The 23114-nt window shown below is 33.4% G+C and overlaps 2 protein-coding genes across 6 annotated transcripts in view; one reads left to right on the forward strand and one right to left on the reverse strand.

The window, feature by feature from the left end:
• The window catches only part of LOC100368116 (V-type proton ATPase 116 kDa subunit a 1-like), a 39552-nt gene extending 36248 nt beyond the window's left edge, over positions 1–3304 (reverse strand). For 4 of the 5 annotated variants that reach the window (XM_085494880.1, XM_085494879.1, XM_085494881.1 and 1 more), the window contains exons 1-3: positions 3185–3304; positions 757–895; positions 48–126 (exon numbers count right to left, since the gene is read on the reverse strand). In XM_085494880.1, the coding sequence (XP_085351006.1) occupies positions 48–126; positions 757–873 (196 nt within the window). In that variant the 5' untranslated portion in view covers positions 874–895; positions 3185–3304. Of the gene's footprint in view, positions 1–47; positions 127–756; positions 958–3184 lie in introns of all 5 variants that reach the window. The other variant, XM_085494878.1, reaches the window with a different exon arrangement.
• A 3611-nt stretch (positions 3305–6915) lies between these two features.
• The window catches only part of LOC100378362 (V-type proton ATPase 116 kDa subunit a 1-like), a 137053-nt gene continuing 120854 nt past the window's right edge, over positions 6916–23114 (forward strand). The window contains exons 1-3 of the mRNA XM_085494983.1: positions 6916–7045; positions 14327–14480; positions 22367–22445. Of these exons, the coding sequence (XP_085351109.1) occupies positions 14364–14480; positions 22367–22445 (196 nt within the window). The 5' untranslated portion in view covers positions 6916–7045; positions 14327–14363. The remainder of the gene's footprint in view (positions 7046–14326; positions 14481–22366; positions 22446–23114) is intronic.

The following is a 23114-nucleotide window of genomic DNA, read 5'->3' on the forward strand; positions in this document are numbered from 1 at the left end:
ATAAATAGCTGAAAGTGAGAGAAGAATTTTCGAAACAAAACACTTACGTAATTTTCTCTCCATTTCATCACAGCGTCTAACTTCATTTACAAATTTCCTTTGAAAAGCATTCACATCAGGATTCAACTGTTAGGAAAATGGAAACTAAATTAACACATTCAAAAAAACACTGCTCTCAAGAGACTCTTAAGTGGAATATTGCAAATTTATTTAAATTTTTGACAAAATGAAGATTATTTAACAATAGTTTACCTTAGCATTCAAGGATTAATGTAAGAATTCATTACTGAATTTTAATTAATGTTTAGTTATATTTTGAATTTCTAGTTAATTTATACAATTTTAATTACATGAACATTTGTTTTGTGTCATTTACTAATTTTAAAAATTTATTTACACAGAAATGAAAATGAAATAAATATAGAAATATGTCCTAAAATATCCTATTCAAAAACAATACAAAATGATCAAAATCTTTTATGTCGTATAAATTCTGATTATGGGCTGTACATGTATTTAAATCACCCTTTGATATTTAACGCCTCAAATAAAGACTGGTATTCAGAACTATTTTTAAACTTGTTACCACCGGAAACAAAATCAGCAACCATATTGTAATCTATAATAAGTTAATGACTCAATCAAATTATTTTAGGGAAAAATTATTTCCTAATGCTTTGGCATACATCTTGCATATTGGAAAAATATCAATAATGAAGATTTGATCTCTCAAATTATTTAATCAAAGTTACTCACATCTCTAAACTGCACCAATCCCAGTTCTCCAAGCTCAGAAACACATGTATAAGCTGCCTCCGACTGTAAAAACAGCTGAGCTAGGGTCATTTCTTCACTTCGGAATAACGACCCCATTTTGAAGCGATTTCTTCAGCAACTGCAGTAGAAATATCTAGGTCAGTCGTAATAAATACCGTACTTTGTTATATGTGCAGTGACCTGACATACAAGACAAATATGTAGCAAAGGTTACATTAAATAAGTGTCAGAGTTCAGTGATGTAAATTTAGATAACCCAAGTCTAGTATACACATTACTAAGATACAATAAAGTACAAGATAAATTTAAATGACAACTGTTTCTTCTCCCATTCGACTTAAACTTTTTTCTGTGACTTTGAAATAATAAAAGGAAAATTTCTTTTAGGCTTATGAGCAACTTGTGGACCAGTTAAGGTACTCTAATGTCACTGCATAATAAACTAAATAACAAGTATTTGCAATAAAATTTTGTTTTCATTCACTACAATTTTCAGAAATTTTCATAAAAAATATTTTTTTAAATTGACATATACACACAAGATTTAGTTTTATGTCAGGTTATACAGCACCTACTGCAAAAAGAGAAATATTTTTAAACGTGTAATTTTAATGGATTTGGATATTTATTAGGTTTTAAATTTACTGGTTTGCGAAGGGAACAATAGATTCTTTCATTAACTTCGCCCATTCACTCGGTATTAATTTTGCTATCAGCAAAATAGGTGAAAATAAAACCCAGCAAATAATCAAGCCCCATAAAGTATTCACACCAATGGTGGACAATAGTTTCAACTGAAGATTATAGGGTAGCCCACACCACAAACTTTTTGAATAGCATTTATGCCCACACTGAGCACGATATAGGGGCATAAATTGACAGAAAAAAAAAACAATTGTAATTTTAAAAGTGGAAACACAGATAGTTACAGCTTGGCTGTGATTTCATTAGTATACAGATTAGTGCCAATATTTCATTTATTTGTGAGAACAAAGAAACCATATTATTTCCACAACCTGACATGACCAGTCAACATATCAACATATTTCTATGTTTTCAATGGCAGTTGAATCAAACCAGCCAACAGACACAGTGGACAATGTAATCTTTTGTACATATTCCAATGTCATTCTACTGGATAACAGAACCTTCTCGTTTCATCTTGAATTGTGAAACTATAAATATTATAAGAAATCAAGGCATGGGTTTGTTGTTTCGACAGTAATTTACACAATATTAAATTAAAAGTGAAAGGCATTGTCATAACTCGTATTCAGAATTATTATGAGCATGACAAGCACTCTTACAGTTATCGTCAATGTCCCATTGGGTCTACCACATATCTATTACATATATAAGATATAGACTATGTAATAATAATAATCTTTATATTAAACATAATGACAATGTAAACTTCATCTCAGTCACAACAAATTAAAACTCATTGTCAACTCATTTGTTGAGCTCACTACCTAAGGCGCGTTATTTATTTGTTCTATTGTTGATTTTTTTGTGATTCTACTTATAGTTCATGCGCGTTCTTACGTTCCTATGTTCTACCTGTACGTTATTACACTTTCTTCTATGCTATCGATAAAGAGCCATTGCTCGAAACGTCTAGCTATTTTTAATAGTTATTTAGGACTACGATTACCAAATATTATCTTCTATATATCATATTTATCAGTCCGAGCAGCGTTTATTTATTTATAAACTACTATCTCAGTCACAAATGCAATAGAGTAATACATCAAACAAAAATAAAAACAAAAATAAACAAAACAATTAAAAATAAAATAAGCTGGTGTGAGACTTTCAGAAATGTAATAAAATGTCAGATTGAAGGAATTGAAGTTGTATTCGTGATGGTAAATAATGTGTTAGTACTGTCAGTACTATTAACATCAGGAAGTTTATTGATGCATTTTCATACATGTATGTAAGTATACTACATAAATGAACAAAACGGCTGTTTAAAATAACAAATGTCAATCTTACTATAAAAAAATTAGATTTTTAAAAATTGAAAGTACACAGTCAATCCAGATATCTATTAAAATATATTTAGTAAAATGATTAACGACAAGACGTGATCTTCTAAAGAACAAGTGCAAACAATCTCTCAATCGTTTTTTGACAACCCCATCTCACAGTCGCAGAAAATCATCATTTTAATATTTATAAGATACACGTCTGTTATTTTAAATGGTAACATTCTGTCTTGACGTTTCGTTTTTCAAATATTATTATGTGGTCAGAAATAGAACCCAGACAAGGATTTAATATTATTTTCATTTTGACGATTTTTCGCATCATTTTAATTTCAACATATGATGTCATTACGATGTTTCAAAATCAACTAGTGCAATTCAATGTTGTCAGAAAAACTATAATCAATATTTCTTACCTGTATGTAAATTTAGTAGAAAAATAATATTCGTGAGTAATTTTCCCGTGTTTTACCTTCTCACAAAATGGCGACCAAGCTGAAGTGACCAGCTGACGATGACGTTCCCAGGATGCCTTTCGTGTGTGGGCGTGACATCGCTCTGAATTCTAATTAGAAATCATGAAACGGGGGAGGGCACATGCGCATGGAACTGTAATCTTGCAAGATTGCTATCAAATTTACTACCTAAATTGTAAAACACCCAAACAATGAAAATACAGAGGCGTTGGCCAACATTAACGAAATTGTTAGCCATGATTCGGTTTATAGTGAAATGTCAAAAAGGAAGGTTTTCTTGGTTTCGCGGCTCTTTTGTCCGGATCGGGCTTCGGTATGATCCGTGGCCGTGGTAAATCGTGGCCATTTCACAATGTAATTTCATCCTTACAATTAATTAAATAAAACTTTAGTATATTAGTCTTATTTTTGACTCTGTACTATGGTATTGGTGATATATGAATTGGGTACTTGATGGCCAACCAACCTAATCAAATATGTATTTTGCAATGTACGAGTGCAAAATAAATAATAAAATTAAAAGACACGCCCAAAGTAGAACAACCAATCATTTTATTATTGGCCACTTTGTGCACAATCAGCGTCAACTTCATGAAAGAAACACGACGCACTTGCTAAGCCAGACCGTCTGGTGGCGCCCTACTAGATAAAGTCTGATAGCGATCTATCCTCGGGGGCGGAGCTACGTCACAAGATAAATAAATAAATAAATAAATAAATAAACGCTGCTCGGACTGATAAGTATGATATATTGAAGATATCGATAAAGAGCCATTGCTCGAAACGTCTAGCTATTTTTAATAGTTATTTAGGACTACGATTACCAAATATTATCTTCAATACGTCACAAGATGTTCCACGTTGCTACGACGCGCACCACTGTACATGCATTTCTAAGGGCTCTGTGCGCGCTGCTGTGGAACGCCGGTCGAGCTGGTGAAAATTAGAGAAAACAACACAAACTCAACTTTGAAGTAATCCTGAACAACCAAATTTATACATGTTACACAAGTAGGGCAAATCTTGTTACACTGTTCAGGGGAGTCTCAACAATCATCCCAAAGTACCGTTTTCTGCAAGTTTTGGGCCTTTGTTTTCACCGCGAGGGTTGCCAGGCGGTGAAAATGCCCGGATGTCCGCCCCCGAGGATTGAATAAAAAACTTAATGTCTAAAAAAAAATACACAGAACAGTGGAAATGTGAACTATTTGATGACGTAAGAATAAATGGTGAGACAAATAAATTAGCCACATACAGAAAATTAAAAATTAAATTTAAAATTATTTAACAGAGATCAGCAATATTAAATCCAGACAACTTTTATGCAAATTCAGGATTTCAGATCATAAGTTGCTAATAGAGACTGGCAGACATAGACGGATACCAAGGGCAGAACGTACATGCAAAACCTGTAATGTAATTGAGAGTGAATATCATTTCATGATGGAATGTAGTAATTACATTGAATGTCGTAGAAGACTTATATTACAGAGTAAAAACAAAATTAAAGGTTTTGACACATTGCTTTCTGAAGTTCAATTTATTGAAATTATGAAGAAGTGCTCTATTGATGTTGTACAATTTATCCAGTTAGGTATGAAAATCAGAGATGAATTATACATGTAACAGCTCCACCAAACTAAGTAGCCTTTATTCGTCTTTTAAGTAATACATATTTGTCTGTACATAGTTTTTAGTTTAATTTAGTTTTTATTTGTTCTTAATTTTTTTCTGTTATTTATACAACCCAAAAAAACAACTTCTGTATTATGTTTTTCGTGTTGAATAAAATTATACTTATTTCATCAATAACCAAATATACTATTATCCTGTTCGGAGTGATTTAGTTTCCAATGCTACGCCAGGTCCTTAGTAATTAATGACTCCACGTATTTATTTGGCAGTTATTTGACAGACGTAAAATGCCATGATGTTAATTCGCGGAAATTTAAACATACTGATACTGATAATGAACTTGAATTAAAAAAATGCCCAAAAATACTAAATTTGCTATCCCATGGAAATAATGGACATCAAAATATTTGGCAATATATTAAGTTTTGCGTCGCATGCACACGATTGAAATATCATATAAAATAGGCCTAATATACTAAGAACAAGTTTACATCCTGGAATGGCCACGATGTACCACGGATCATAATGTACAGTGGTGCTAATCAAAGGGCGTGAATATAGTGGCCACTGATTAATGTACACATTGGTGCTATACCCCGTTCGACGATTCTGTAATCACCGTGGTATACACCCTCTAATAACTATGGGTTGGTCGGTGGATCGTATTGTAAATGGGTATGTATATGAACAAAACTACGGGACAAAATATTGCATGATTCGACGCCAAACCCAAAATATTATATTACTCAACACTTTTCAGCACCGAAGTGCGATTTCGAAAAAGGGATAACATTCTTGAATAATAATGGCAGTGAACAAAGTTTCAACTGGAATATAATAATAATAACTTTATTACACAACTGCATCATCGGTGGGTGCTGTATGGTAAGGATACAGATCAGAGAAAACAAACACAAAAAACAAAAATCAACAAAAGTTTCAAAATTACAAACACAACAAAGGGTATATATAAAATACGTATTACAATTAGGTTTTATAAATTGTGTTTTTTTAAGTTTTTTGCAAGTACAGTACTACTATTTATAATGCACGTGAATATTAAATTTCGGTTAGTTGTATATATATAGTATAGCCATGTGACGACCGAACGAATGATTCGTTTTTCTTTTTAAAATCCTATTTTTGAAAGGGCGAATTTGCCAGTGCCACCACAGGCATAACTTTGAGAAATACAGCTAAGCTCAAAATCGTGATTGCTTATGGCCAATTCATCAATTAGGATTACGCCAAAAATAAAAATATTAGATTCTAGAAAATTTTAGAAAATCGCTTCAAGTTGGCCGTCATTAGCCAAATTAGCCACACATTAGCACATTAATCATTATGATTGTTATTGTTTTATTCTGTCCAATATTTTTTGAATGTATTCTTTTTTTTTTCAAAATGTTGTTCAATTTTAAAACAGTAATTAATGTGTCGCATTCATCTGCTGTTTATAAATGATATTCATTAAAGACGATTCAGAGTACTCCTTAACTTTTTGTTTAGTACTCTACAATGTGTTTTTCTGTATGATTTTGGATTGAATACCTACTCAATTTGCCAATATATGTGTGTTTTGATATACATTATAGGGACCGACAAAAATGTAAATCCTCAATTTTAGATTTCAATTTACACTCATCACCCCGAACATCACCACAGACAATGAATGACGAGGTATGACGAGTTCAAAAAAAAGCATAAGTGATAACTGAATATTCAGTTTCCTATTAAAACAATTTTTCCCAGAGGGAGTACAATTTGTTATGGCCATTTCTTTTTAAGTGTTCTGGGCCGTTAAGTTAAAACAGTGCAGGGCAGTGTTACGTTCTCGATTTGATACGTTTATTTTTTATTTGGCTTATTGCTTTTTATTTTTAGTTTCATGGTAATTTATTTCATACATGTTTGAGCTCATCTGTATCTGTGTTTTTCATTCAGTGGATTTTTGAAACACAAACAAAAGAGTATGTGATATGCAACTGAAGTGGCGCTGTTTTCAATGATCAAAATGCGATTGCGCAGATATAGAGACCTGGCATTTCAGGAAATGACCTCCAAGCGCTGATCTTCCAAACTTAATAGAAAACTTGTGAGGATCACATGACAATTGTGCAGCGGCCATTTTAGTGTTCGAATGGTCATCGTTTTCCGGTGGATAAGGTAAAATGTTGCAGATCATTTGTTTTTATATCACGCAATTTCCATGTTAGACACGTGTTTTGAGAAAGTAGATTCTTAACTATAACCAGTTAGTGTTGTTCATTAGTAACGTTTAACAATGACATACGATTACGTCACTTTATTTCACATTCCGAAATCACTGGGCCGGCTGAAGATCGTAGCTTTGTTTGCGGTAGATTACTAAAAGACAGCGACCACCCTTTGCTCACGACGTTAAAAATATAGACAAACCAAGACGAGTTCATGAAAGGTACATCTGCATCGGTCCCTCATTGGCACTGAAATCAACCAACTAATGGAAATAAGAATTGTCAGTACTTATAGTACCTATGTAAAAGCCGTTTTGATTGCCATATTGATGTTGATGTATATGGTGAAAAGATAACCTTGTTTGTAATATCACTAATGTAATGACAGTGAAAACATTGAAGACCAAAAATGGTATGAACATTTCAGACAATTAAACGCAATAAATAATACTGATGAAAGCACTTTAAACGAAGAGATTGCTAAGCTTGAAAATGAAATTAAACCTACTACTGAGCTAGACCAAAATATTTCACAGTTAGAAATACAAACTGCAATTAGCAAATTGAAAAAAAAAAAAATCTCCAGGCATTGATAATATTAGAATTTCCCTAGCTCTTGGAATGTGAGCATTATCACTCCAATATTTAAAAAAGGAGAAAAATCTGATCCAGGCAACTGCAGAGGGATAACTCTTTTAATAACAAAATATCTTAATAATAATAATAACTTTATTACACTACTATGCCATCAGAGAGCGCAGTATGGTAAATAAAATACAAATCATAAGAAAAAATACAGTAGCTAGACTATAAGATAAAATTAAAAATAAAAGATGTTAAAAGCTTAATAGGAAAAACAAATTAAGGATAGTTACAGGATTCTCCCAATGTAGATAATAAAGGAAACTATTTATTTGCACGTTTCATCGACTTTAAGAAGGCGATTGATTCCATTTGGCACCTTGGTCTTTTATATAAACTTCACAAAAACAAAATCTATGGAAAATTCCACAACATAATTAAATCTATTTATCAGAATGCCACTGGCTATGTTAAACTAAAATGTGGTTTAACTGCTAGCTTTCCAGTTCAAAGGGGTATCAGACAGGGAGATGGTTTAAGCCCACTCCTTTTCAATCTTTTCATTAATGATATCAAATGCCAGATAGAATCATCCAATAATGAACCTCCTTTACTTTTAAACAATCATTTGTCATGTTTGATGTATGCAGATGACCTCCTCCTCCTATCACAATCTAAAAATGGTCTGCAAAATGCAATATGCACAGTGGAAACATACTGCAAACAATGGAAACTAGATATCAATGTGTCAAAATCAAAAATTATCATTTTTAACAAGCAAGGTAAAATACTAAGTAAGTTCAAATTTCAAATTAATAGCCAAAAATTGGAAAATGTCTCATCATACACCTACCTTGGTGTTAAAATCAATGCTACTGGTAAACTGAACAGAGCTCAAGAAGACCTTAGTCACAGAGCAATGAAGGCACTTTTTAAACTAAAACAATTACTCTATGCAGAGCCAAATATCCCAATCAAAACACATCTGAAATTGTGTGATGCTATGGTTAAACCAATTTTACTCTACTGTAGCGAAATCTGGGCAAGCGATATTATTAATATGCACTCAACAGACTTGTTTAAACAATCCTTGCCTATGGAAAAATTACATCACAAAATGTGCAAGTACCTACTACAAGTAAACTGTAAAGCTACAAACTTGGCATGTTTACTTGAATTGAGAAGATATCCACTTATCATCTCAAGCATCAAATGTATGATTAACTATTGGCTGAAAATAAAACATATGGATGAAAACACTCTGATCTCTGAGGCCTATAAACTTGGCACCAATTTGGACAAAGAAAACATCAGTAATTGGACCACTGGCATAAAAAAATTACTGAATCTTTTAGAAATTAGTGATGTTTGCGAAAAAAACAGTATTATCCCATTAGCTACAAAAAAACTAAAAAATATGTTTGAGAAACACTGCACAGAAACAATGCATAATGACAATAAAGGCACTAATCACAAAAATAAACTTCATACCTACAGACAGCTGAAAACTGATTTTACACTTGAAAAATACCTTGAAATTATTAAAAACCCCATCCACAGATCATCAATGACTAAACTGAGGATAAGTGCCCACATACTTCAGATTGAAGTTGGACGATATCACAACATAGATATCTTAAATAGAACATGCCCTGTCTGTGACTCCAATGAAATTGAAGACAAAGAACACTTCCTCTTCAATTGTAACCTGTACAAATTTGAAAGAGATGCTTTGTTTGAAAACTTAAACTTATTCGGTAATCTGAAAGCACTTCTCAATAACAAAAATTCTGAAACTGTCCAAGCAATTGCCAAGTTTATCAGTGACTGTTTCACTAAAAGAGAGAACTTCATGAAAAGCAATTTACCAGCTGCCTCAAAATAACACCAAAAAATATTTATATAATAATATTTTCACAGTATTTATTTATTTCCTTTTTTTTTTATTATTATTACTTATGTATTTTATTGTTCCTTATATCCTTATTGTATTCTAATCTAGATCCCAGAGGGGATACGATATCAATAAAGGTTGTTATTATTATTATTATTGCTATCACTAGAAAAATTACTCAGATCAGTTCCACTGAGTAACCAAAGAGGGATAAATATTTCGTCCACAGTGGTGCTAACCAAAGGGAAGTTAATATAGTGTCCACTGAATAATGTACTCGCAGTGGTGCTAACCAAAGGGAAGTTAATATAGTGTCCACTGAATAATGTACACAGTGGTGCTAACCAAAGGGAAGTTAATATAGTGTCCACTGAATAATGTACTCGCAGTGGTGCTAACCAAAGGGAAGTTAATATAGTGTCCACTGAATAATGTACTCGCAGTGGTGCTAACCAAAGGGGTGTAAATATAGTGTCCACTGAATAATGTACACAGTGGTGCTAACCAAAGGGAAGTTAATATAGTGTCCACTGAATAATGTACTCGCAGTGGTGCTAACCAAAGGGAAGTTAATATAGTGTCCACTGAATAATGTACTCGCAGTGGTGCTAACCAAAGGGAAGTTAATATAGTGTCCACTGAATAATGTACTCGCAGTGGTGCTAACCAAAGGGAAGTTAATATAGCGTCCACTGAATAATGTACTCGCAGTGGTGCTAACCAAAGGGAAGTTAATATAGTGTCCACTGAATAATGTACTCGCAGTGGTGCTAACCAAAGGGAAGTTAATATAGTGTCCACTGAATAATGTACACAGTGGTGCTAACCAAAGGGAAGTTAATATAGCGTCCACTGAATAATGTACACAGTGGTGCTAACCAAAGGGAAGTTAATATAGCGTCCACTGAATAATGTACTCGCAGTGGTGCTAACCAAAGGGAAGTTAATATAGTGTCCACTGAATAATGTACACTGTAGTGCTAACCAAAGGGAAGTTAATATAGCGTCCACAGAATAATGTACACAGTAGTGCTAACCAAAGGGAAGTTAATGTAGCGTCCACTAAATAATGTACACAGTAGTGCTAACCAAAGGGAAGTTAATATAGTGTCCACTGAATAATGTACTCGCAGTGGTGCTAACCAAAGGGAAGTTAATATAGTGTCCACTGAATAATGTACACAGTAGTGCTAACCAAAGGGAAGTTAATATAGCGTCCACAGAATAATGTACACAGTAGTGCTAACCAAAGAGAAGTTAATATAGTGTCCACTGAATAATGTACACAGTGGTGCTAACCAAAGGGAAGTTAATATAGTGTCCACTGAATAATGTACACAGTGGTGCTAACCAAAGGGAAGTTAATATAGTGTCCACTGAATAATGTACACAGTGGTGCTAACCAAAGGGAAGTTAATATAGCGTCCACTGAATAATGTACACAGTAGTGCTAACCAAAGGGGTGTAAATATAGCGTCCACTGAATGATGTACACAGTGGTGCTAACCAAAGGGGTGTAAATATAGCGTCCACTGAATAATGTACACAGTGGTGCTAACCAAAGGGGTGTAAATATACCGTCCACTGAATAATGTACACAGTGGTGCTAACCAAAGGGGTGTAAATATAGCGTCCACTGAATAATGTACACAGTGGTGCTAACCAAAGGGGTGTAAATATAGCGTCCACTGAATAATGTACACAGTAGTGCTAACCAAAGGGGTGTAAATATAGCGTCCACTGAATAATGTACACAGTGGTGCTAACCAAAGGGGTGTAAATATAGCGTCCACTGAATAATGTACACAGTAGTGCTAACCAAAGGGGTGTAAATATAGCGTCCACTGAATGATGTACACAGTGGTGCTAACTAAATTCGAAGAAAAAGAACCAGAGTGATTGGAGAGGCAATATGGCGCCACTTCATTACCTCAGTCGCATGGTTGGTGACTGAGGTAATGAAGGAAAATCTTGAAGTCATGAGGCTTCCCCTGACCTAGATTTCTTTCTCTGTCATTGGCTGAATTGCAGATTAATGCCTACAGTTCAAAATAGTCATTTTGACTGACCGGAGTGTATGGTGGGTATGAACTATGTGAATAGACGGGTTAAAAACTACTAAGCAATGCATTTGTGTTTGTTTTTATTTGTTAGAATATACTTTCCGTTAAATAAATGCATATTACATTAAATATACTGAGTAATTTTTGGTATCATGTGAACATTTTTTTTTGAATGACTGTAATTTTTCAAAATTTCAAGACGTCTATTTTAGTAAAGCCTTTCACTCTTCCCCGACACCTTAATTGGAGTGAAGCAATTAGAGTGATGCCTATATTCAGGAGAATGTACGATGTATTGCTTGTTTTGTGCATGTTTTGTACATGTGACCACGCCCATTTAGTGATTGCAATATATACATAATATAAACCGCTCCCCGAACTTGAGCTTTTGACCCCAATTTTTAAATTGATACATTGTAATATAAACCATGGTTTATATTAGGACTTTTACGGTAGCTATTGCCGAGGTAAATAGTCTCTCACCCCCTTGATCATCGAATTTTTGTCGCTGGAGTGATTGACATCCAAAATTTTGGTTCCCCAGGCGACTCTAAATAAAAATATATGTAGTCTATATAACCGCTGGAAAGATTAGGCGAAGATCAGTTGTTTTTTGGCCTCAACCTTTTCTCACTTGGAAATGCAAAGGCAATTAGACTTGATTTTCAAAGACGATTGGACGACTTCTTTTGTTTTGAGTTCATTGTATGCCTAGAAACATAGCAACGTTGTTTTTTGATGAATCTAAAACATGAACTGTTCCAATAAAGGATTTTGATATGCCAATCGAACAATTTCAATGTCTTGCTACTAGAACATCTCCTGTATAAATAAATATAAAAATAAAATTTGACAATGGCAGTAGCCAAAAATGGACTTCCTGTTCAGAACGTCTTTGATTGTATCAATAATATTCAAGTTGACGTATGTATGAGACTCTCGAACTTGACACTATTCACTCTCAGACCACTAAGCAAATAGATGGAAATACCAGTTACATCACTCATAACTGATGACTCTACTAGTAGCTGTATTTAGTGTTCATTTCTATGCAGTTGCTATTCTCAATTTCTATGTAAAATCATATCGCTGGTGTGGACGGCGACAGATTGTTTTGGTTCTGTGGCTTCCTGACGTTTTCTTGGTTGCATTTTGTATGTACCAGTCAGACACTGATAAGTAAGTAAACGCTCCAGGACTAAGTCAACATGGGACCCTGAATAACAGGTACATGTAGGACCTGAAGATGGTGTCACCATACAGCATTAAATTCACATTACAATTTTATGTTTCTAAATAATCAGATATTTATCCTGGAGAACACAGTATACAAGGACTGGAAACTGCCAAGTAAAATGTAAAAAAAAACATTAAAAACCTGTAGCCCCCATGGGCAATGACAATCCCTAATATTGCTAAACCATCAGTTTTAAAAATTCTCATCTCTGATGAAAAAACAAGTTTGTGCCACTCACCGAAAAAGCCAATCGTCCCGAAAGCAACGCGAAGCTATCGGACGAAGTCCGAAAACGATCCATTTTGGATGTAAAATTTGCTATTTCTGATACCCAAACGTGTCCCTAGCAGTTTCTCGGAGATGACTGGGCCGATTTGTATCAAAGCTGGTATGGTGATCATACATATTGGGTTGTAGGTGCACGTCATTTTTTTTTGTGATTCGAACAAATATGGCTGACTGGCGGACATCTTGTTTTTCATGGTACCCATGCTACTTTATCTTTAATGCAATGAACGTTTCCCTTTAAATTTTGTACAAAGATAGTATACCAAGAGATACATCTGCACCAACATGATTTTTGTGATTCAATTCAATATGGCTGGCCGACGCCCAATTTTCATGTAAAAACGCTAAATAGTCATTTTTACATGTCCGGAACTGTTTCTTAGAGATGACTAGGCCGATTTGGATCAAGGTTGGTATGGTGATTATACATTCAGTATTGGGTTATACATGTAGGTGCACGTCATATTTTTTTTGTGATTCGAACAAATATGGCCGACTGGCGGCCATTTTGTTCTTCATGGTATCCATGCTACTTTCTCTTGAATGCAATGAATGTTTCTTTTTAAATTTTGTACAAAGATAGTATACCAAGAGATACATCTGCACCAACATGATTTTTGTGATTCAATTCAATATGGCCGGCCAATGCCCAATTTTCATGTAAAAGTGCTAAATCGTAATTTTTACATGTCCAGAGCTGTTTCTTTGAGATGACTAGGCCGATTTGGATCAAAATTGGTGATCATACATATTGGGTTATAGGTGCACATCATATTTTTTTTTCCGTGATTCAAACTAATATGGCTGACTGGTGGCATTTTGTTTTTCATGATACCCATGTCTACATTCCCATGAATGCAATGAACATTTCTGTTTAAATTTTGTACAAAGACAGTACCGGTATATCAATAGATACATTAACATGAACATTATTTTTGTAATTTGATTCAATATGACTGCCCAATGTCCAATTCTCGTGTAAAAGCAATATATCATAGTTTTTTTACAAATCCATCTCTTATTAATGGTTTCAATCTAATCTCAATGACTTCATCAGCATCAAATTGATATGTCAGGTCACAAAATTTTGGACGGGAACTGTTTCATTAACAATGACTTGTGTTATTATAATATTATTATTATAATTATTTTCTTTTGTCATTGCAGATTACTGATCCTGTCTGGAATTTAATACATTAATAATATGGGGTCGTTATTTCGAAGTGAAAAAATGACCCTCGCCCAGCTGTTTTTGCAGTCTGAGGCAGCGTATGCATGTGTTTCTGAGCTTGGAGAACTGGGATTGGTGCAGTTTAGAGACGTGAGTAAAGTATTTATTTGACAAAACTTTTCATTGCAGTTCTCATTGATTCCAGTGCAACAAAACGGTCTCAGGAGGGAAAAATATTTTTGTTCTCTGTTTGAGCAAAAAAAAAAAAAAAACTTACTAAGTAATGCTGGTAGTGGCATTGAAGCCCATCCATCCAGGGTATAATTATATGCTATTGTTTGCTGCTTAGATTATTATACATCTAGCACTGAAAACAATGGAATTTGCAATTTTAGTTTCAAAATGCATCACCACTGATTACAATGTTTGACAATCCTGTCTCTGAAATCAAATGCTAACACAGTGCATAGCATTTTTAGTCGTCATTTTGGACTATAATTTCTACAAGTAAGAAAAAAAATTGTATAATAATAAAGATTTCACAAGAATACTGAAAAGTATGTGCTCAGGCAGTACAGGTTCACATTGACCTCTGCTTATATTGCTGTGTGTACTGCCTTCATGCATACCTCATAATATTAATACTAACAATTCTTGGTGACATTATCAGAGTTAATTGAAATATTATTATATCTTATGACCATAACAGCCATTCAGATTTGCATAGTACAGGTATACATATTCCTTTGTTGACCTGCTACGTTTCTCAAGAATTTACTTGATTTACGCCAATAACTTGTCAAGGGAACACGATACGCAGCAATATTCATAAAATAATTAATTTGGCAGTTTGATTTCACTATTTGACTATCTTTTTGGAGAGTATATCAATATATTATGTACATTGTATTTGTTGCAAGAGAATGGTGTTGACATAAACCTATACTCATTGACAAGCAGTGTGCCGCTCTGTATGAAGCTTGTTTCACTGTTCCAATGCTAACCTTCGAGCCCATTGTCAACCTCAGCTTTACCTCAGTTGACAATTAGCACTTTGGGTCGCTAAAACTGTATGTCCAACTCCAACTGTATGTTGGGGTGAGCATTTGTATAATGTCAATTTTTCAGATGTACAGACATCACAGTACGTTAGTCTATTGAGTTATAAGACCTACATTACATTACATTTACATGTACTAGTTAACATTTTGTGCTAATTTTGAGTTTTTATCTCATAATGAAATGGTCTGGAGAAGATATTATAGTAATTGAAATAATTCTGTCTATGTTGTCACTGTTGTAGTTGTTACCAATACTGTGATTCTATTTACTCAAATATTTCTAATTGTGTTCAAATGTTGATATATCCACCTGTGTAAAAATGTGATTGTCACATGTTTGTTTGATTGTCACATGTTTGTTTGATTGTCACATGTTTGTTTGATTGTCACATGTTTGTCACATGTTTGTTTGATTGTCACATGTTTGTTTGACTGTCACATGTTTGTTGGATTGTCACATGTTTGTTGGATTGTCACATGTTTGTTGGATTGTCACATGTTTGTTGGATTGTCACATGTTTGTTGGATTGTCACATGTTTGTTGGATTGTCACATGTTTGTTGGATTGTCACATGTTTGTTTGCTTGTCACATGTTTGTTTTATTGTCACATGTTTGTTTGATTGTCACATGTTTGTTGGATTGTCACATGTTTGTTGGATTGTCACATGTTTGTTGGATTGTCACATGTTTGTTGGATTGTCACATGTTTGTTGGATTGTCACATGTTTGTTGGATTGTCACATGTTTGTTGGATTGTCACATGTTTGTTTGATTGTCACATGTTTGTTTGATTGTCACATGTTTGTTTGATTGTCACATGTTTGTTGGATTGTCACATGTTTGTTGGATTGTCACATGTTTGTTGGATTGTCACATGTTTGTTGGATTGTCACATGTTTGTTGGATTGTCACATGTTTGTTGGATTGTCACATGTTTGTTGGATTGTCACATGTTTGTTCAATTGTCACATGTTTATTTGATTGTCACATGTTTGTCACATGTTTGTTTGATTGTCTCATATTTGTTTGTCACATGTTTGTTTGTCACATGTTTGTTTGATTGTCACATGTTTGTTTGATTGTCACATGTTTGTTCAATTGTCACATGTTTGTTCAATTGTCACATGTTTGTCACATGTTTGTTTGATTGTCACATGTTTGTTTGATTGTTACATGTTTATTATTATTTATTTCAGACAGAGTTCATATAAAATAAATTACAGAACAAAAAGAGAAAATGAAATAGAGTTACTGTTTATAATAAAAAACAGACATTACAAAATCAAAAAATCAAATTATTCCAGTACCACACCAACTGTGAGTTCCAATGTATGTCACTACTATATATTACAGAGACAATGTCATTTGTAGATGTATAAACGTGTTCAGTAAATAATGATACTAGCTTTCTATTAAGACAAGGGAATGTTTGTACTCTATTAACAACACACATTGTACTGACACTACAATCATGTGGATATCCGAAAAATTTCCTGAAAGCATTGTTATAGGAAACTCTCATGGCATTTAGCGTATACTTTCGAAAACAACACCATAATTGACAGCAATAAAAACTACAACAATAAGTTTTGAAAAGCAATTGCTTAACCTCAGTGCTACAGTTCACAAATTTTCACAACAAGAGATTAGCACGAACACAAAACAAACGTCTCTGGTGATCAATGTCAATATTGTCTTTAAGATCGTAAGTAATTTTGTGACCGAGGTAGTTAAACAATTCAACAAATTCTAATTTATGACTACATAGATAAACCGGTGGTATATTACTCAGTTTATGATGACTTGGAAAATACATACACTTTGTTTTCTTAGTGTTATAAGTAATATCATGATCATTAGCATATAGCTCACATGTATGCAAAAGTTTGCGCAAGCCTTTTATAGAGGGCGCAATGAGGCACATGTCGTCTGCATAGCTTAAATTATTTACAGTTTTAGCACCAACCAGACAACCACATACAAGCTTATTTAATTCACGATCTAAGTCATTTACATAAAGGTTGAACAGGGCCGGGGACATAATACTTCCTTGACGAACTCAGTTAGTGACCTCAAAGAAACGTGACAGGTTGTTTCCCCATCTAACACAGTAATGTTGGTGTCGATACCAGTTCACTAACAGCCGAGTAATATATGGGGGGATTTTACGGTGCACAAGTTTTTTAAATAATGTCCAATGGTTTACTCTATCGAAGGCCTTGGAAACATCAAGAAAACACACAAACATATTACTTCCCATGGTGTTGTAATGACAAATTATTTCTTTGAGAACAAGAATACACAAATCAGTTGAGTTGAGTTTTGTTTTTGTTTTTGTTTTTTTTTGTTAGTGTTTTTTAGCACATCAATATTTCGTTTGGACTGATTATTATTCTTGAGCAACAAAGACAGGTCGACGTGATCAATATTTATAGGTGGTAGTTTGGAAAGATTTTTGGCAACAAAGCACGGAATGTGGATTGGGTCAATTTCTTGAAGCAAGTAAAGTATATCTTGTACATTGTTCACGGCTTTCTTATGCCCCTGTCTCCTTATAAACGAATCTTAGCGTCGTCAACCTCAGAATCGTCAAAAGTTTCAACACACAGCTTCACAATTATATCATTTGGTAGTATGTCCATCTTGTCGACAATAAAACAGAGCATTTCATTGATGATGGGAGTAGCATTACATAAAGTATCATTATGTTGAAAACACTCCAGCTCAGAAGGCTGGGTGTCACAAAGGACAGTACCGTTTTCACCACTCACAGATGCGTTAAATCTCTTATCTTTGCAAGAAGTACATAGATCCAGATCTCCTTGAGCGAGAGAAACACCATCACGGGTACTACAGTCGTGGCAACGAATACGATTCATGATGTAGACTTAGATAATTAGAAAAGTATAGTCAAATAAGGAGCCAAAGCATAACACGTCTAACCAACATGGCGGCGTCACATGTTTGTTTGATTGGCTCATGTTTGTTTGATTGTCACATGTTTGTTTGATTGTCACATGTTTGTTTGTTTTTCACATGTTTGTTTGTTTGTCACATGTTTGTTTGATTGTCACATGTTTGTTTGATTGTCACATGTTTGTTTGATTGTCACATGTTGTTCGATTGTCACATGTTTGTTCGATTGTCACATTACTTTTAAGCATTTACATTGAAATATGGCTAGCACATAGAAGTCAGATTTCTACAACAATAATATCTTTGTAGATTAATATTGGCTCATTGCAGTAAATATTGTTTAGTTATTGTGTTTATTAGCTCCGCTGTTGACTTTGTCGAGCAGAGCTTATCATATGAGTGATTGTCCGTCGTTGTCCGTGTCAATGTTTTACTTTTTCGACTACTTCTTGAAAGCTACAAGCCTGAATGCTTTGATACTTGGTGTATATGTACCTTGGGTAGACCTCTTAGATTTGTTCATTTCATGATAATATCTTCAATCTTGAGGAATATTTTTGTAATTTTTGATAAAAAGTGATATTCTTGTTAAAAACCACAAGTCCAATTGTTTTGATACTATAGGACCTTGATGCACATCATTTTGTTTTTCAGATAACATTCAAAATGGTCGACTGATGGTCATTTTGTTTTAATGAATGGGCTTCTAGACCCATACATGTACATTTGTATCTCTGAATATTCATTATACATCATATGATAGATATACAGATATATTGGTTTAACGATCCTTTAAAAAATGGTCGAATGGTGGCCATTTTTATGCTAAAAAAATCGTCAAAATCAAGCATTTCTCGGCTGTTTACAGATGGATTTGTTCAAACTTAGTATATACGTTGCACATTATGGGACCTTGATGCATGTCATTTTGTTTTTGCAGATAAGATTCAGAATGGCCGACTGGCGACCATTTTGTTTTAATGAATGGGCTTCTAGTGCCATATTATGTTCAAATTATGTTCAAATTTTAAATATTCATTATACTGTGGAATACTTTATTTTCGCTGGAATTAATTTTCGCTGAAAAGGCTTTTTGGGCGTTTTGTATGGAATTTATTTTCACTGATTTCTGATGAATTTAATGTGAAATATAGGACAAAAAGTATATTCACTGGATTTTATTTTCATGGAATCATCCCTTCAGTGAAAATAGCGAAAATAAATTCCAAGCGAAAATAAAGTATTCTACAGTGCATCATGTCATAGATAGACAGATATATTGGTTTGACAATCCTATTCAAAATGGCCAAATGGTGGCTATTTTTGTGCTAAAATCCTCAAATATCAAGCATTTCTTGCATTTATGGATGGATTTTGTTCAAACAAAGCAGGTTCCTGATGCACGTCATTTTATTTTTCAGATTAGATTCAAAATGGCTGACTGGCGGCCATTTTGTGTTAATGATTGGGCTTCTAGAGCCATATCTTTTAAATGCTTTGACTGATTATACAATGTATTCAAATTTTATATATTCATTATACATCATGTTATATATACATGTATTCAAAATGGTTGATTTTGAATGCTGTTCCAGAGCAATATCTCTTGTTTTACTTGTTTGACGATCAGATACAAATGTCAATCATTTTAATGTTAAAAAAAATCATATTCCTGACATGGTTATATTCCAGCTATATTACTATAAACAAAACTATATATCTTAAATTTGATAACTAACGGGGAATGTGCTATTCATGGTTTGTTGAATTCTTGTTGAAAACAGCAAGTTCAATTGCTTTGATATTATACATATAGGTACTACATGTGGACCTCTCTCAGCTTTGTTCATTTCATGATGATCGATATCTTCAATTCTCTAATTTTGATGAATATTTTTGGTAAAAAGTGACATTTTCGACTTCTTGTTGAAAACCGCAAGTCCAATTGCTTTGATATTACATATATAGGTACTACATGTGGACCTCTCTCAGATTTGTTCATTTCATTGTATGAGTTGATTTGTAAATTAACCTACAAGAGTACATGCAATAAATGTTATTAGTCCCTGTTCAGATGAAGTCCGAAAACGGGGACTTATGTTTTGACCTCTGTGCATCTGTGCATTCATGCTTACGTGCATCCGGACCTGTATTTTAGAATGATATTATACATATGCACATCAATTTGTTTCATGATCTCATTCAAGATGACCGAATGGCGGCTATTTTTGTTCTAAAAATTATCAAAATCAAGCATTTCTCGGCTATTTACAGATGGATTTTGTTCAAACTTAGTATATACGTTGGACATTATGGGACCTTGATGCATGTCATTTTGTTTTTGCAGATAAGATTCGAATGGCCGATTGGCGACCATTTTTACCTTGCCCGTACCATCAAAGATGGAAGGGAAAGGTATATTAAGGGAAAAATTTTGTCTGGCGTTGTTGTTGTTGTTGTCGTCGTCGTTGTCGTTAGTAATTGTTATTGTGTGCATAATAACTTTACTAATTCTATTCCAAACTTTATCAAACTTGGTCACCTTATTCATCAGTATAAAGTCTTCCCTGATCTCAGTGGAAATATGCATTGTTGTATGTGTTCAATGAAGCAAATGATTTATCTTGTAATAATATCCTTGGTAATGTATCTCAGAATCCCATACCGGGTTTCAAAACCAACAAATGAGGAGATTGCACATTTGCAAAGCTACCAATAAAATCTTTACAGAAAACAAGATGTCAGAAAATCAATATAAGCACTCCTATGAACTGGGTGCCTAACTTTGATCAAGATCTGAAGCTAATAGAAAATCTGTTTAGTTCAAAGTTATCAAATCAAAAACAATACATAAAAAATACATTAAAAGCAAAACATGTCATCCACATTTTAAAAAGAAAATTATTCTAAAATATATGTATTCTGTATTTGACAAACAGTTCATTCGACAAATGAAAACTCACAGGAATATGTTTCAGCTATTAGAACAGAATGATAGAGTTTTTATAATACTAGTTTAAAAACGCACTTCAAAGATTGCAGTGTTTGAAGATGTAGATTCTCAGGAGGCAACAGTACTGTTGACTTCTCCCTCCACTGGACACCAACTATTTAAGTTGATTAGCATACAAAGCAGAGCTTGCAACATGATAGCTATTCATAAAGGGTGTTTTTTTTTACTTTTCATATAATAAGGTAGTCACACAATGAGGCAGTTCATATTTGTCTCAGTGAATCATTAATTTTTGACAGACACCTGTACAAAATACTTGGACTAAAGCCAGCTAAATTTTTCTGTTATCTTGCATGTTTTATGAATCTATTCACATCTAAATGCAGCACTTTTTTTTTGCAATGAGACATTTGTTTTTATTCTAAAATATCTGAATTACTTTGAATAAAGCTGGAAATTATGTTCCTTAAAATAATTAAACAAATAAGGCATGTTTTTGTAAGATATTTACATCTTTTAAGAACATTCAGTAGACTGATTCCCCACTGTTGGTTCAACCCCAAAACTTGTTTGTATTCAAAATTAATTATGACAATGCATATTTATATTGAAACAAACTATGATAAAGGGAATTATATTATATAACAAAGGGCAAGATCACCAGAGTTCAACTATGTTGTTTTAATGAATGGGCTTCAAACTTAGTACATACAGTATACATTACGGGTTCCTAATGCACGTTATTTTATTTTTTAGATCGGATTCAGAATGGCTGACTAGTGGCCATTTTGTTTTAATGAATGGGCTTCTAGAGCCATATCTCCGACATGCATTGACTGACTATGTTCAAATTACATATATTCATTATATATACATACATTGTATGTATTCAAAATGGCTGATTTTGTTTTAATTAATTAATGCTGTTCCAGAGCAATATCTCTCAATACTCGTTTCTCAATCAGATACAAATGTCAATCATCATAATCATATTCCTGACATGTTTATATTCCAGCTATATTACTATAAGCAAAATTATATATCTTAAATTCGATAACTAACGAACTAACTCTCACAGAGTTTTTGGATTTTTTATATTCTTAGTTGAATCCTGATGTGGCTGCCTTTCAAAAGAAGTTTGTCAATGAAGTCAGACGCTGTGATGAAATGGAAAGAAAATTACGTAAGTCATGAACATAGCACCAATGTGAACATGTTATATGACATCACTGTCTAGTTTTAAATGTATATTTGTTATTTGTACATCTTAATGGCTGACAGTTGTTATGCAAGCAATGATGCTTTAAGAAAACTATCATTGTTATCAGACTTGGACACAACATTCTTTACAACATAAAATTGCTCATGCTGAAACAAATTTACAACAAGTAACCTTGTGGTAATTTATCTTCCAAATCCTATGGGAATCCTAGACTGGGTTTCAATTTTAACTCGTGGAGAGAATTGTTCCACAGTCTATTACACATTTGCAAACATACCAATAAAATATATAAACTATCTTAACAGAAAACAAGATGTCAGATGGTAAATGGTATTATAGTATTTGATAGTGTAGACACAGTTCAGACTGAACAAGTATACATTTGTATTTACTATTTTATTATTTCAAATTAGGCACAATTTTTGTAAGATAATTACATCAATCATGGAGTTTTGTAGACTTCTTTTCCACTGTTCTTGTTTGTATTCAAAATTAGTTATGACAATCCATATTCATATAAAAAAAAATCTTTGATAAATGAAATAATATTATGTAACAAAAATGCAAGGTTAATTGTGACTTCTACCGATTGAAGAGCCATTTTCTGGGAGTATCTCATCCAGATCAGTA

This window comes from Saccoglossus kowalevskii, chromosome 21 (assembly GCF_978046115.1).
Source record: "Saccoglossus kowalevskii chromosome 21, keSacKowa6.1, whole genome shotgun sequence".
Lineage (NCBI taxonomy): Eukaryota > Metazoa > Hemichordata > Enteropneusta > Harrimaniidae > Saccoglossus > Saccoglossus kowalevskii.